This window comes from Bos indicus, chromosome 5 (assembly GCF_029378745.1).
Source record: "Bos indicus isolate NIAB-ARS_2022 breed Sahiwal x Tharparkar chromosome 5, NIAB-ARS_B.indTharparkar_mat_pri_1.0, whole genome shotgun sequence".
In the NCBI taxonomy this organism is placed as follows: domain Eukaryota; kingdom Metazoa; phylum Chordata; class Mammalia; order Artiodactyla; family Bovidae; genus Bos; species Bos indicus.
This window is the reverse complement of record NC_091764.1, coordinates 110,120,306-110,132,806: the sequence shown is the minus strand read 5'-3', so window position 1 is coordinate 110,132,806 and position 12,501 is coordinate 110,120,306. Positions and strand designations below refer to the sequence as shown.

General features: G+C 55.1%; 2 protein-coding genes across 4 annotated transcripts; both read right to left on the bottom strand.

The window, feature by feature from the left end:
- Positions 1-78: 78 nt before the first annotated feature.
- On the bottom strand, positions 79-6,788 carry GCAT (glycine C-acetyltransferase). 3 transcript variants are annotated; one of them, XM_019961775.2, is made up of 9 exons: positions 6,526-6,784; positions 4,921-5,051; positions 3,324-3,425; positions 2,728-2,874; positions 1,974-2,128; positions 1,755-1,837; positions 1,408-1,579; positions 681-802; positions 79-398 (listed from the first exon to the last, which is right to left on the bottom strand). In XM_019961775.2, exons 1-9 carry the CDS (start codon positions 6,719-6,721, stop codon positions 247-249), a joined length of 1,260 nt encoding a protein of 419 aa, XP_019817334.1. In that variant the 5' UTR covers positions 6,722-6,784; the 3' UTR covers positions 79-246. The 3 variants fall into 3 exon arrangements, with proteins under 3 accessions (XP_019817334.1, XP_019817335.1, XP_070646483.1); XM_070790382.1 differs by having other exon boundaries at positions 250-398; positions 681-902; positions 6,526-6,788; XM_019961776.2 differs by lacking the exon at positions 3,324-3,425 and having other exon boundaries at positions 6,526-6,786.
- Positions 6,789-7,251: 463 nt separating this feature from the next.
- Positions 7,252-9,499, bottom strand: H1-0 (H1.0 linker histone). The gene has a single exon (XM_019961778.2). It carries the CDS (start codon positions 9,201-9,203, stop codon positions 8,619-8,621), a length of 585 nt encoding a protein of 194 aa, XP_019817337.1. The 5' UTR covers positions 9,204-9,499; the 3' UTR covers positions 7,252-8,618.
- Between the last annotated feature and the right edge of the window lie 3,002 nt (positions 9,500-12,501).

Genomic DNA, 12,501 nt, shown 5'->3' with positions numbered 1-12,501 from the left:
CCCAGATCTTGCCTGATCCTTCGACCAGCTGCAGGACTGGGGCTGCTCCGAGAGAATAAAGCAGACTAACACGTCACAGCCGATTTTCACACTGTTGCTTTAACCTCACACCCACAAGCACAGGCCTCATCCCAGCCTGGCGCCAGGACTGACAGAGCTGAGAGCTTCTAGCCTGGGCTGATCAAAGGCCCCCCTTTTCACTGTGTTGGGAGGGGGACCTCGGCCCTGCTTGTCACTACCCAGAACTCAAGGCAGCGCGCCGTGCAGTCGCCCCACCTCCACGAAGGCCTCCACACAGCGGTCAATGTCCTCCTCACTGTGCACTGCTGAGATCTGGACTCGGATCCGGGCCTTGCCTTTGGGGACCACAGGGTAGCTGAACCCAATGACAAAGATGCCTGTGAGGGTAGAGAGGGTTCAAGCTGGGGCTCACCGGAGCCAGGTAGGTTCTGGGGGCATGACAGATAGCTCCTACTTTTCTAGGGGCTACAGAGGGCAAGGGAGCTGCCAAAGGTCTCTCAAACCTGGGACTGCCTCATGGCCTAGGGTTTTCAAGCTTGGACAGACATCTGATCTAAGAAAGGTAGTAGGGCTGGGGGAAGAGGGAATATTCACAGTCTAAGGGTTCCCTCCTTTTCTTTTAGGACCCACAGCCACATCTCAAGCCCCACCCTCCTTACCTCTCTTAAGCATGTCATCCGCTATGTTTAAGGCCAGCCGAGCGTCACCCAGCATCACAGGGCAGATGGGGTGATTGGCTCCTGAGATGGTGAAGCCAGCAGCCTCCATCTGACTGCGGAATCTGTGGGCATGAGCTGGGTGTCACTGGTAGTTGGGGGACTGTGGAGCAATCACACCCACTCCTGATGGACATGGATGTGACCCAAGGCTTGTGGCCAAGTCTGCAGGAGGGACCAAAAAAGACAGAGATGCTGACCCAGAGAGGCAGATGGGGAAAGAGGCAGAGGAGCAGGAAGACCAATTAGGAAGGCAAAAAGACAGGACTGTACAAGAAGGGGGAATGCAGGATCATTTGCAAAGAAATGCACCGGGGAGACTTCCCTGGGAGTCCAATGATTAATACTCCATACTTCCAATGCAGGGAGTGTGGGTTCGATCCTTGGTTGGGGAACTAAGATCCCACAGGCAGTAGGGCCAAAAAATAAAAAAATAAAAATACATGAAATGCGCCAAGAAATGGAAGGAAAAGACAGACAGAGAGAAGAGGGCGGGGCAAGCAGGTAGCCCCTGATTAAGAGAGACAAGTCCCAGTGCAACCCACTGGGGACGTGGAGGTGGGCAGAGGCAGGACGCAAAGGCAGGGAGTTACAGGCCTGTGCAGGCACACAGGGCAGGCCCCCACCAGCTCCCTTGGCCCTGCTGGCCCCACCCTGCCCAGGACCGCACCGCAGGGTCTTGGCCGCCATAGACTGGACGATGGCGTTGCTCTCCATGAGCAGGTCCAGGGCCTTGGAGGCACAGCCGACAGCAGCAGGGGGCAGGCTGTTGGAGAAGAGGTAGGGCCGGGCACGCTGCCGTAGCAGGGATACCAGGGCCCCAGGCCCAGTCGTGTAGCCCCCTGAGAACAAGGGTGAGAACAAGGAGCCAGAGCTTACCCCATGGTCCTCCTGAGAGGACCGTCCATGCTGTCTTCTTCCCTGCAGCCCCAGGCCTCCCCTTCCTACCTCCCCCAAGTCCCCTCCAGGGCCGTGCATGCAGATAAAGGGAGCCCAGGGGCCCAAGCCTGCAGGCACCTGATGCTCCGCCCAGGGCCTTCCCCAGTGTGGAGTTGATGATGGTGACTTGGTCCATCACGCCCAGCAGCTCATCTGTGCCCCTGCAAGGGAAGCTGCCACTACCACCACGGCCACCTGAGCACCTAGGCTCATGGGTTGGGCGTAGGGGCTGGCCTTGTGGTTTCCCACCCACCCTGACGAGTCCAACCCAAGGCTTCAGGGGCCATGTGCTCCCACCGTCCTGTGGCCCCCAGGAAGCCAGTGGCGTGGCTTTCGTCCACAAAGACTAAGGCACCATATTGAGAGGCAAGGCGGCAGATCTCCTGCAGGGGTGCGATGTCACCATCCATGGAAAAGGCCCCATCAGTGGCCACCAGGCGCAGCCGATGCTTCTGCAGGGAAGATACAGAAGGCAGTGGCTGGTATCACGAGTTGGGCCAAGTCACTCCCTTTCTGTGCTGCTTGGCGCTCTTAAGGTTCACTCTGCCCAGTGCCCATAACAGAGGGAGCACACATGTACCCTCGTGCTGAGGCTGGCACATGCTCTCCCTCCTCTGGGCCTCTCTGGGCCTTCCCTATCTCTTCCAGGGCAGTCTGGAGACATACTTAGCCACTGGGCAGTGAGAATGCTCCCAGTCTCCTCTCCAGAGGGCAGAGTGGGGTGGGGTTAGTTCTGTCCATAAGCTCATCCCACTCTGATGCTGGGCAGGGGCCTGCCACACATAAGGTGCTTCCTCAAACTCAAAACAGCTTTGTGCCATGGGATAAAGTTTTGGGTCTGAGATTGTTGATGTTATTTAGTTGCTAAGTCATGTTGGGTCTGAGGATCTGGGTTCAGATCTTGGCTGTTTCGAACTTTCAGGCTATTTGCCTGTGAGTGAGGAGACGGCTTCTGCAAGCCTCTTTTCCTTCACCGGGGTAGGGGGCAGTTTCGGGGGAGGCTGAGGATAAGACCAGTCCTTGGCCCTGGAAGTGCGAGGCCCTGCCGCACCTGGGCCTCCTGCAGCTTGGCCTCCAGATCAGCCATATCCAGGTGGCGGTAGCGGTACTTGTGGGCCTTGCACAGACGGATGCCATCGATGATGGAGGCATGGTTCAGCTCATCCGACAGGACTGCGTCCTCCGAAGTCAGCAGTGCCTGGTGGAAGGCAGTCACAAGTAGAGCCATCACCCAACCACCATGGGGTTCTCCCTCCCTCATGACTCCCCCTGAATCAATATTTCACTGCCAACCAGGCATTCTTCTGGGCAGGGAGGCAAGGAGCCCTCTGTCTCTATCTTGATCCCCAGGCATCCCAGGACTGGGCTGAATCAGGGGCCCTGCTCTAGCAAAAGCAGGTGAGAACATGTTTGATGAATGCCTGGCCCCTAACACCCTCAGCCTTCCAGCTGATGTAGGTTACCTCCCATGGAAGCTGGCCTCCTTGTAAGCCCCAGGATTCCTCCTGGACACCTGCTGGCCCAACCTTGACCTCCAAAGAAATGGGCACTGGAGCCTCTTGACATGGCCCTGGTATCCTGCCAAGTTCTCCCAAGCCCTGCACAGCCTGGTAGGCCTCACCAACTCCCACCCGTGGCGTCACACACCTCAAAGAGGCCGGTGTTGGCATCAAAACAGCTGGGATAGAGGATGGCATCCTCCCTTTGGTGGAAGCGGGCTATCTTTGCTTCTAGGTCTTTGTGGATGCTCTGAAGTAAAGGGGTGAAGCACACAGTAACGCCTTTGGGGCCACGTGGGACAAGCCCCGGGGACAGAGGCTCAGAGCCACAAACACACCCTCCCCCTGCTTTTTGCACCACAAGGGTTCACCCAGAGCCAACACAGGAATCTGAAGCATTAGGGGCCCACTAGGTGCCCCTCTTCCTGGTTGGGTTTTCCTTTTACAGTGAGGGTCTGATGGTAGAATTATGAAGCTAATGGCAAAGGAAGATATTTTCTCTTTCAAACTGAGTACTCTTTTTTTTTCTATTTTTTCTTTATTTTCTTTTAATTAATTTATTTTTTCGCCACACCACACAGCATGCAGGATCTTAGTTCCCTGACCAGGGATCAAAGATCAAATCTGCGCCCCCTGCAGTGGAAGCACAGAGTCTTAACCAATGGATCATGACAGAAGTCCCTAAGCGCCTTTTTCTGTTGTTTAATGCCAAAAAGGGGGATTACATAAGTAACTCTAGGTTCATTTGGGCCTCCAATTGTTAGATTTTGAAGCTGTCCAGAATTACCTGCCCTGGTTGGAAGTCAAAAGTTCCATTCATTTCACCTTCACCTTTCTGAGAGGACAAATAATAATAATCACAAGGACTCAGAAGCACTGACTCTTGAGCGAGGCCATATAGGTTCAAGTTCCATCACAACAGGCTGGGTGCTCTGGGCAAGAAAATTAACTTCTCGGGGCCTCAGTGTCCTCATCTCTAGAACAGGGGCAAGAATAGCTCTTAGAACTTGGGATTATTATCTGCATTAAGGAGTAATTTGCAATGTTCTTAAAATAGCACATGTTACACAGTAAGCACTGTAAGTTTCATGTATAGAGTTCATTTTGTAACATTTACAAAATAAAATAATTAAGCAACAATTTATTGAGCACTGCTATGTGCCAGGCCTTGTTCTAAGCATTTTTACATGTATTGGGTTGGCCAGAAAGTTCATTCAGGGTTTTCTGTAAGAAGTTATGGAAAAACTTGAATGAACTTTTTTGCCAACCCACTATTAACTCTTTAATTTGGGATAATCTTATTAAGTATTATTATTCCCACTTTACCAATGAAGGCATTGATGCTCAGACAAGTTAAGACACTTGCCCATGGTAACAGAACCAATATATGGTGGTACTAGAAACCAAACTCAGGCAGAATAGCTCCAAAAACCTCTATCTCAATCCCTGCCTTCTATTCTTCCTTTCTTGAAGAGGAACAGGTAAGAAGCTCTGTTCTGTGGGTGGGGAAATGGATGCTCTGAGAGGTTAAATTTCTTGCCCAAGGCTTCACAACAAAACAGAAGCTTGAACCCAGTTTTCCCAGTGAACAGCACTGGGGCTAAGCACGGGCCTAGAGTTCTGGGATGAGCTGAATTGCCTAACCAGCCCTGCTGACTGCAGAAGCAGACACCTGAGGTCAGTGGCCAACACTGGGGACCACCCCGTCCTCCCCCGCCCCAGCCTGGGCCACACCCTCAGTGTACCTGGGTGCCACAGATGAAGCGGACTGAGCTAAGGCCGGCTCCAAACTCCTTTAGGGTCCGCAGACCTGCCTGAATGACCTCAGGGTGGCTGCTCAGGCCCAGGTAGTTGTTGGCACAGAAGTTAATAATTCCTGAGACAGAGGACAGGGGATGGACACAGGAGCTCAGGACAATCAGGGCCTGTAAAGGTGCCAGGCCCTGGGGACTCAGGAGAGGAAATGAACCTGAAGTTGCCCTTGATGAGGCAACAACCACACAGCACCATCTGCTCTGGGGCAGAGGCCAGGTTGGGGAGTGGGGAGCCCCTAGCAGGCACCAAATTCAACAGCTGCAGGAGAGGGAGGGGCAGAAATGGACTCCCAGAGCAGCACCTTGGAGAATGAGAAGGTTTGGATCACATTCACCCCCAGCCCTTCCTCTCTGGCTTCTCCTATCTCTGAAGAAAACCAGTAACCCCTCATCTGGCCCTTGGCTCTTTCCTGGGTAAAAGAAGAGGGCATCACAGAGCCCTGTGATGGTCTCCAAACTCCACACAGTTGACTTTGCTGCCTGGTACAGAACAGTATGCTCAGCAGGGTGGCCTCTCTTGAGACCTTGACCCTTGCATTTTAAAGCCCAAAGTGGACACAGCTGATCCAGGGAGGAAATTAAGGCTCCAAGAGGGCAAGGTTTATTCAGTTTGGGAGAGGCAAAACAGGATGGGAACCTGGGTCTCCTAATTTCCCACTGTTTGATCTGCTCCAAGGTTCCCTGGAGGAGGATAGAGACCTCTGTTTTACAAATAAGCACAACAGCACCAAATATTCCAGGCCTATTTCCTGGGCAGAAGGCAGGTTTGGAGGCCTATTGGTAACCAGCACCCACCTGGGTCCTGGCACAAACAAGATGAGCAATGACCACAGATGACAGAAACCAGGGCGGCCTGGTGGGCCAGTTCACAATCTGACTTGTGGGGCAGCCCTCAAGCCCCTTGCTCAAACAGTGATTTGGCCAGAAAGTTGGTCTCTATGGACAGTTATGTGACCTTCCAGCTCCAATATACCAGAAGACCTACACTAAAAGCCCAGCTCTTCCTGCAGCTAGCTGGAGGTTTATAGGCAAGACACTTCAAATCTATGAGCATCAGCGTCTCTTCGTTTGTAAATGGGACCAGTCATGCCCATGTTTTGAGATTTGCAGGAGTGCAGGCGCAGCAATTAGCAGAAATCTGAACAAAGCAGCAGCTCTAGAAATGTGGGATTTCTTGCTACTGCCTCCCTTTCTTGAATCACCCTTTCTTGAATCCGTATGGTGGGAGCCAACTGGCTGTCTCTCTTTCTTCCTTATGTTCTCACAGGCTGGATCTCGGATTGAGCCCTGGCCTCTAAATAAAAAAGGTGCTCAAAGGGCAAATTACCTTCTTCTGGGGGAACGGATCTAATCAGGTTAAAATTAACCGTGGGAAAAGGCAAGTCGGCCTGACAGATGGGAAACGGTCCAGCAGCGGCTACGTGTGCCTGTGCTCCGGCCCGCTCACTGCTTCCAGGACCTCCACTCCAGCGAAACCCTCAGGACGGCCCCCCGAAACCCGGCCAGGTCTGGCGATTCCCAGGAGGGGGTAGTTACCTCCCGGGGCGCCGTCCACGTGGATGTGCGGCCCCTGACGGGACGTGATGACCCGCTCGCTCTTCCAGGTGCCAGCTCCGCGGATGCTTTCCAGCTCCTCCTCCAGGATGCCACGCAGCTGAGCCAGCGCTGACTGCGCCCGGCTCTCGCGGGGGGCCCGGGAGAGCGCAGCATGCAGGACGCGGCCAGCCCACATTTTGCCCACCTCGCCGGAGCTAGACTGCCCGCTCAGGTCCTTGCGCACCTAGGCCGCGGCGTGATCACGTGCGGGGGCTGGGCCCCGGCAGCCAATCGGAGCGAGAAGGGCCCTGCTCTAGGGCAGGGAAGCGGACCTAGGAAGAGGAGGGCGGGACCTGGCGGGATCGGAAGAGGACGAAAGTGGAGTGACTTGTAAGTTGAGACTGGAGCTGTCCGTGTTGGGGGAGAGGAGGCGACGGGGGTTGGAAGGCACATCAGGGCCAGACCCACCAGACCCCCACCCCATTCCCATGCCCTGCCTACACACACATCTCCCGGAAGGTAGGGACGCCCTCTGGACGCGGGAGGCGGGCGCCTAAAAGCAGGCTGAGGGACGTTCCATATGCTCCGGCCCTAAGGTTTCTTGGGTTCTGTCGAGCTCTTGGAACTCTCCCCAGTGCTTAGGTGCAAAAGCCCCCAGGTTTCGACCACCATATTGCTCTGCATTCTCCTTCAGTTTTAGAAGTATGGAAAAACACACCGCTCAGATTTCTTTTTTAAATTTTATTTTAAAGTTTGAAAATTACAAAGACAGCAAGTTCTTCCAGGCACAAATAACACTTATTTAAAAATAAAAAGGGGCGAGGGGGGTGGGGAGAGCGCAAGCGCGCCTATTTAAAAAAAAAAAAAAAAGGAAAGACTGTACAGGGTTTTTTCTCCCAGCTCCCGGGTGTGAAACGTTAAGTACTAGCCCTAGATATGTATATATACACACACACATACATACATACACATATATATACATACACACATACACACACACACACACACACACACACCAGACCTAGCTCTGTAAACTACTTAGCAATTCAAAGTCGACTGCAGTATGTCTTACTGTCCACTCCCCGCCCTCCCCCCACCCCGCCCCCGGTCTACCACTACATATAAAAAAAGTAAAGAGGTCTGGAGGTTTTTAAGTGGTGGGTGGTAGGGCTGAAGCCCCACTGGACTGCCAAGCAAAGCCACCTCTTATACAAGAGGAACCAAAAATCAGGGGGGAAAGGAAAAAGGTCTTCCTAGGAAACAATTGTGTGGAAAAACCCAAGTTTCAACAGGGGCACACTGAGGCACTTGGCTGACTCCTCCCTCTTCCCCTAAAGTTTCTACTCCCATTTAACAGGAGACTTTCTGAATCCACAGAAACCCCCACAGTGGCTAGTTTCTAGCTGACTGAAAGAAGCTACAGTTTCTAGGACCAGCTGTCACTTTAACCCTCCCTCCGGTTCTCTAGGACAATCGAGAGGCCACAGGGACAGACTAACAGAAGTGAGAAGGAAACTGGGTTTGGACGTCCCACTCTCACCACGGGAAGGTGGCAGACAGCCAAGAGAGGGCTTCCCCCCACCCCCATCTACCTCTTTTGCCGGCCAGCTGCTGCCATCCCTCTCTCCTCCCCACCAAGGTTCTGAAACTCTCACAAGGAGTGCTCAACTTAAAGCCTGATAGTCTCTGAGGAACTCCTACAAATCTTACAGTTCCTGGGCTCCCTGTCACCTAGCCCCAACAAACTACCTTGCCCATTCCTCCACCCAACCCCACCGACTTTTACCTTCAGAGTGAACCAACCACCCAACTAAAGAAAACACACAAACCCACCCAAATTCCCAAACCCACAGGCAGATTAGTAACAAATAAAACTAAAGTACATTCTCATCATTACAGAGATATTTGTTGTTGCTGTCCTTGCATGGTTGGTTAAGGAAAAATGTATTATTCCCTAATTTCTGAGGAATACAAATTCTCTTTACAAAGTGAGAAGGGAAAGGGGCAAAGGATGGCAGATGAGACCAAGAGAGGAGGATAAAGTATTTACAGAAAATAGACAGGCAGGAGTGTCCACAAGAAAAGCCTCATTGTCACTTCTTCTTGCCTGTCCTCTTGGCACTGGACTTGGCTTTGGGCTTCACTGGCTTGGTCTTCTTAGGCTTGGATGCCTTGACTGGCTTGGCTTTGACAGTCTTAGGTTTTTTGGTTTTCTTGGGCGTGGCAGCCGGCTTCTTCTTGGCCTTCTTGACTGGGGTGGCTTTGGGCTTCTTGCTTGGGGCTTTGGAGGCAGCCTTCTTGGGCTTGGCTGCCTTCTTTGGCGTGGCCACCTTCTTGACTTCCTTCTTCGTCTTCTTGAAGGCCACGGACCTTTTGGGCTCGTCGCTCTTGGCCAGGCGGAAAGACCCCGAGGCACCCACCCCTTTGGTCTGTTTGAGGACTCCAGTGGTGACCAAGCGCTTGATGGACAACTTGATCTGGGAGTCCGCGTTCTCACCCACCTTGTAGTGGCTCTTGATGTACTTCTGGATGGACTGGCGCGAGGAACCAGCGCGGTTCTTCTCTGCTTGGATGGCGGCCACGATCATGTCTGAATACTTGGGGTGGTCTGTGGACTTCTTGGAGGCCTTGGCCCGCTTGGGCTTGGCCGCAGGGGTGGACGTGGAGTTCTCGGTCATGGTGGCCTGCCTGGTCCTGCTGTTGAAGGCACCTTCCAAAGGGCCAGCCCTCGTCGGAAACCGAGGAAAGCCTGATTCGGGATCTGCTCTGGAGCCTCTGGCTCCCAGGCCAGTCCAGAGGCCGGCGCTCGGGGGCCCGGCTCGGGTCGCGGGGAGGGCTCACTGGGCCGTGTCTGCGTGGCCCAGCCCCGCCGGTCTGTCGGTCGGTCTCGGCGCCCGGCTCTGCCTCCGCCTCCTCCTCTTCTGCCTCCCTTTTCCCAGCTCCGCGTCTGGCGCTCGGGCGGCGCATCCGGGTATTTAGCGGCGGCGGGCGGACCGCGGTGAGGACAGGGCTGCTGGCTGCTTGCTCCCGGCCCAGAATGGCGCCGCGCCGCCGCCATCTGTGTTTCTTCCGCCGAGCAAATCCGACCTTTCCCCCCAGCCCGGGCCTTCCTGCTCCCCGCCGCCGCTCCGGGCCGCTGCCTGGCTCTCTGAGCTCCTCCGCCAGGCGTCCAGCTGCCTCGGCCGCCGCCCCCCGCGCCCGCCACGCGCCCCAAACAGCGCTGAGGACCGCTGGCGCGCCGGCACATTTCCCCTTTGCGGGGGGCTGGCTCTGCGGGGCCTGGGAGTTCCGCTGCTTGAAAACCCCCGTAGGAAAGCTCCCCCCTGGGGCTACCGGAGACCCCACTCCTGGCCAGCGGCGGGATCCCCCAGCCCAGCAGAGCGGCCCGAAAGCGGCCCCAACTAACACACGCGGCCCCGAGACGGGCGACTCCCAGCCGGGCCGAGCTGGGACAGGGGGGAGGGGTCGCTCCCCCGGGGTCCGGTCACCTCTCGGGGGTCATCCTGCCACTGGGCCCCCCGCACCTCTACCATCTCTCAGGCCATGGGACCCCTAAGTAAACTTTCCCTGGAAGAGTTGGAAGGACACTTTCAAACTTTGTCCCTTCCCCCTCCTCTGTGTTCGCTCCCCCAGCGCGCCCCCGATATCTACATCAAGGATCTTTACTGAGGTCGAACCCCGAATGCTGCATGGGTCCCTGAGGGAATGAAGAGGGGTCTCCCAGGTCTCCTCCTCTCCTCAAAGACCCCCCCCCCACATCCTCCATGTATCCTAACTGGTAATTCATTTATAGTCCTTCCTCGCCTAGGAGTTTTGGGGTGTCAGAGACAGAGCTTGCTGCCCCCACTCCTAGGACCCAGCCTGGGGGTCTAGTCCCCCTCCCAGGGCTCCTAGAAGACAATGAGCGGGGAGGTCAACAATGAAGGCGCTGCTCAGAAGGCTCTAATCAAAGATTGTCCTGGGGACCCCTGGGATGAGGAGAAGCCCTAAGAGCTTTGGGAGTTTGGGAAAACGGGGCTCTGGCGGGGAGGTCGAAGAGAGGGTCCTATTGCTTGAGTCCTGAGTGATCTTCAGAAAGTGAGTTGTTCAGGGAGCCCCGGCCGGGACCACCTCCATTTTGCTGGAAGATGCGATGTCTTTGTTAAAATGTATGTATCTTTCCCCTTGCTGCTTGGCAGGTACAGATAAGGAAAACAAGGGGCACCACCGTCTGTGGGGAGCCTCGGGGGCTCAGAGGGGCTTTAGTGGTCAGAGGCTCAGCTCAGCGTTCCTGGGACCCCTCGTCTGCCATAGACGTCCTATATTCATTCCTATGCAGGGTCCCTCTTGGCAGGGGTCCTAGGTTGAGATTCTGTAATGCTCCCTCTCTGAGTCGCCTCCCGCAACAACCCGCTTTTATTCTCCAAGCAAATAAGCCGACACTCTTAGCTTAAACAATACCCTGGTGGTGGTAGCTAGTCAAAATGATGAAGGCATCTGGGTAGTAAGGTCCAGGAGCTGTTTGAGACACCAGCTGTAGACGGGGAAGGGTTGGAGGGTTTAGATGGGGGAAGAGGGGGAAACTGGTGGCAATTGGGAGGTGTGTATGTGTGGGGAAAGGCTCCTACTGGACTTGGGAGTCTCTGAGGACAAGGAAATTAATGGGTTCTCCGCCCCCCCCCCCCCCCCGCCCCCTCACACACACACCAAGGGTTGGATTAATCCAAATGATTGGGAACGGGGAGGGGGAGTCTTGAGACTCTATCGGTATGGGATACCTTCTCCGGGGCTTATCTTGGTGCCACAGATGAGGAAGAGAAACCAGGAAGGGCCAGGTTAGTTCAAAAGCTCAACCTTCTTATTTGAATATTGTCAATTACCCCCGAAGTCTCCTGGCTTGAAACACAACATTCTGATGGGTTTGCTTTGGTTATTGTCAAAGACAGTTCTTCCGGTTCCCACTAAGATCTGGATGGGAAAATACTTATCCACGTGACAGCCACAGGTCCAAGATATTGTTTCACCCAGAGATCCTATAGATAGGTCATCCCCTCATCCCAGGTCCCCGAGTGTCTAAAACTAAGGCCTGAATGAATTCAATGGCACCATGATGAAATAATTTTATTTGCACAGCGCTCTCCAGCCGTTTCTTGATCCTTCGCGCCTCCTGCCTGGGGAAGCAGGGAACGCGATCACTCCCCCCGCCCCCACCCATCACTCCCATTTTACGGTGAAGGTCCCGGGACTAGGAAGGATGGACGTGGAGGCGCTTTGTGAGGCTCAGCTCCCCACGCCCCCAGGCCTTCACTTCATTTTATAGTTCTCACGTCTCGAATCCCCGCCCATCCCAGCAACCGGTAATTTCTCTCCCGGTCCTGAAGCCAGAAATGGAGGGAGGTGTCACCTCGGGGTCTCGGGGGCTTTACCGCCGGCGGACAGCCTTTCTCCCTTTCTCCCTCTGGGCAGGGGCCGAGATTCTCTGCCCCTCCCCTTGTAAGGGAGAACTGGATAGGAAGGTGCGGCGGGGGGTGGGGGTGGGGGGGCGGAGGTTGGCAGGGGTTTCCCCGGAGTTGGACATAGAGTCCGAGACCGAGGTGGGCACGAAGAGAACAGGGTGCCTCCAGATTGGCTTGAGCTCACCTCGCCTCGCAGACACTGCAGAGTCTGGGGGGTCTTATAGACCGCGACCCGGCCCCACCCGCCTACCCTGGCACGGTACCAAGCTTCGAGTCGTTTACTGGCCGGCAGAAGGCGGAACTCCCTCCGCCTCATTTAACGCGAGCCCTTTAAAAACTCGGGAGCCGCAGGGCTGCGGGCAATTCCTCCTGGGAAATGTAGTCCCCGAGTGGCAGCCCCGCACTGCGACCCGCCGGGGACCTCCCGAGCCTCGGAACTGCGGAGCCACCCCAAGCATGGGGAAGGGGTCAGACCTCATCTGTCCTTTCATTTAGGGAGGGGCTCAGACCTCCCGGCAGTTTTTCGGTTGTCAAAAACGGC

Bases quoted from the DNA above. Each gene is read 5' to 3' on its own strand.
- GCAT (XM_019961775.2), bottom strand. From the start codon at position 6,721: ATGTGGGCTGGCCGCGTCCTGCATGCTGCGCTCTCCCGGGCCCCCCGC. The intron at 5,052-6,525 runs GTAACTACCCCC...CCTCTGTCTCAG, and splicing joins CGTGGACGGCGCCCCGGGAG to GAATTATTAACTTCTGTGCC. The intron at 399-680 runs GTAAGGAGGGTG...CTACCCTCACAG, and splicing joins GGATGACATGCTTAAGAGAG to GCATCTTTGTCATTGGGTTC.
- H1-0 (XM_019961778.2), bottom strand. From the start codon at position 9,203: ATGACCGAGAACTCCACGTCCACCCCTGCGGCCAAGCCCAAGCGGGCC.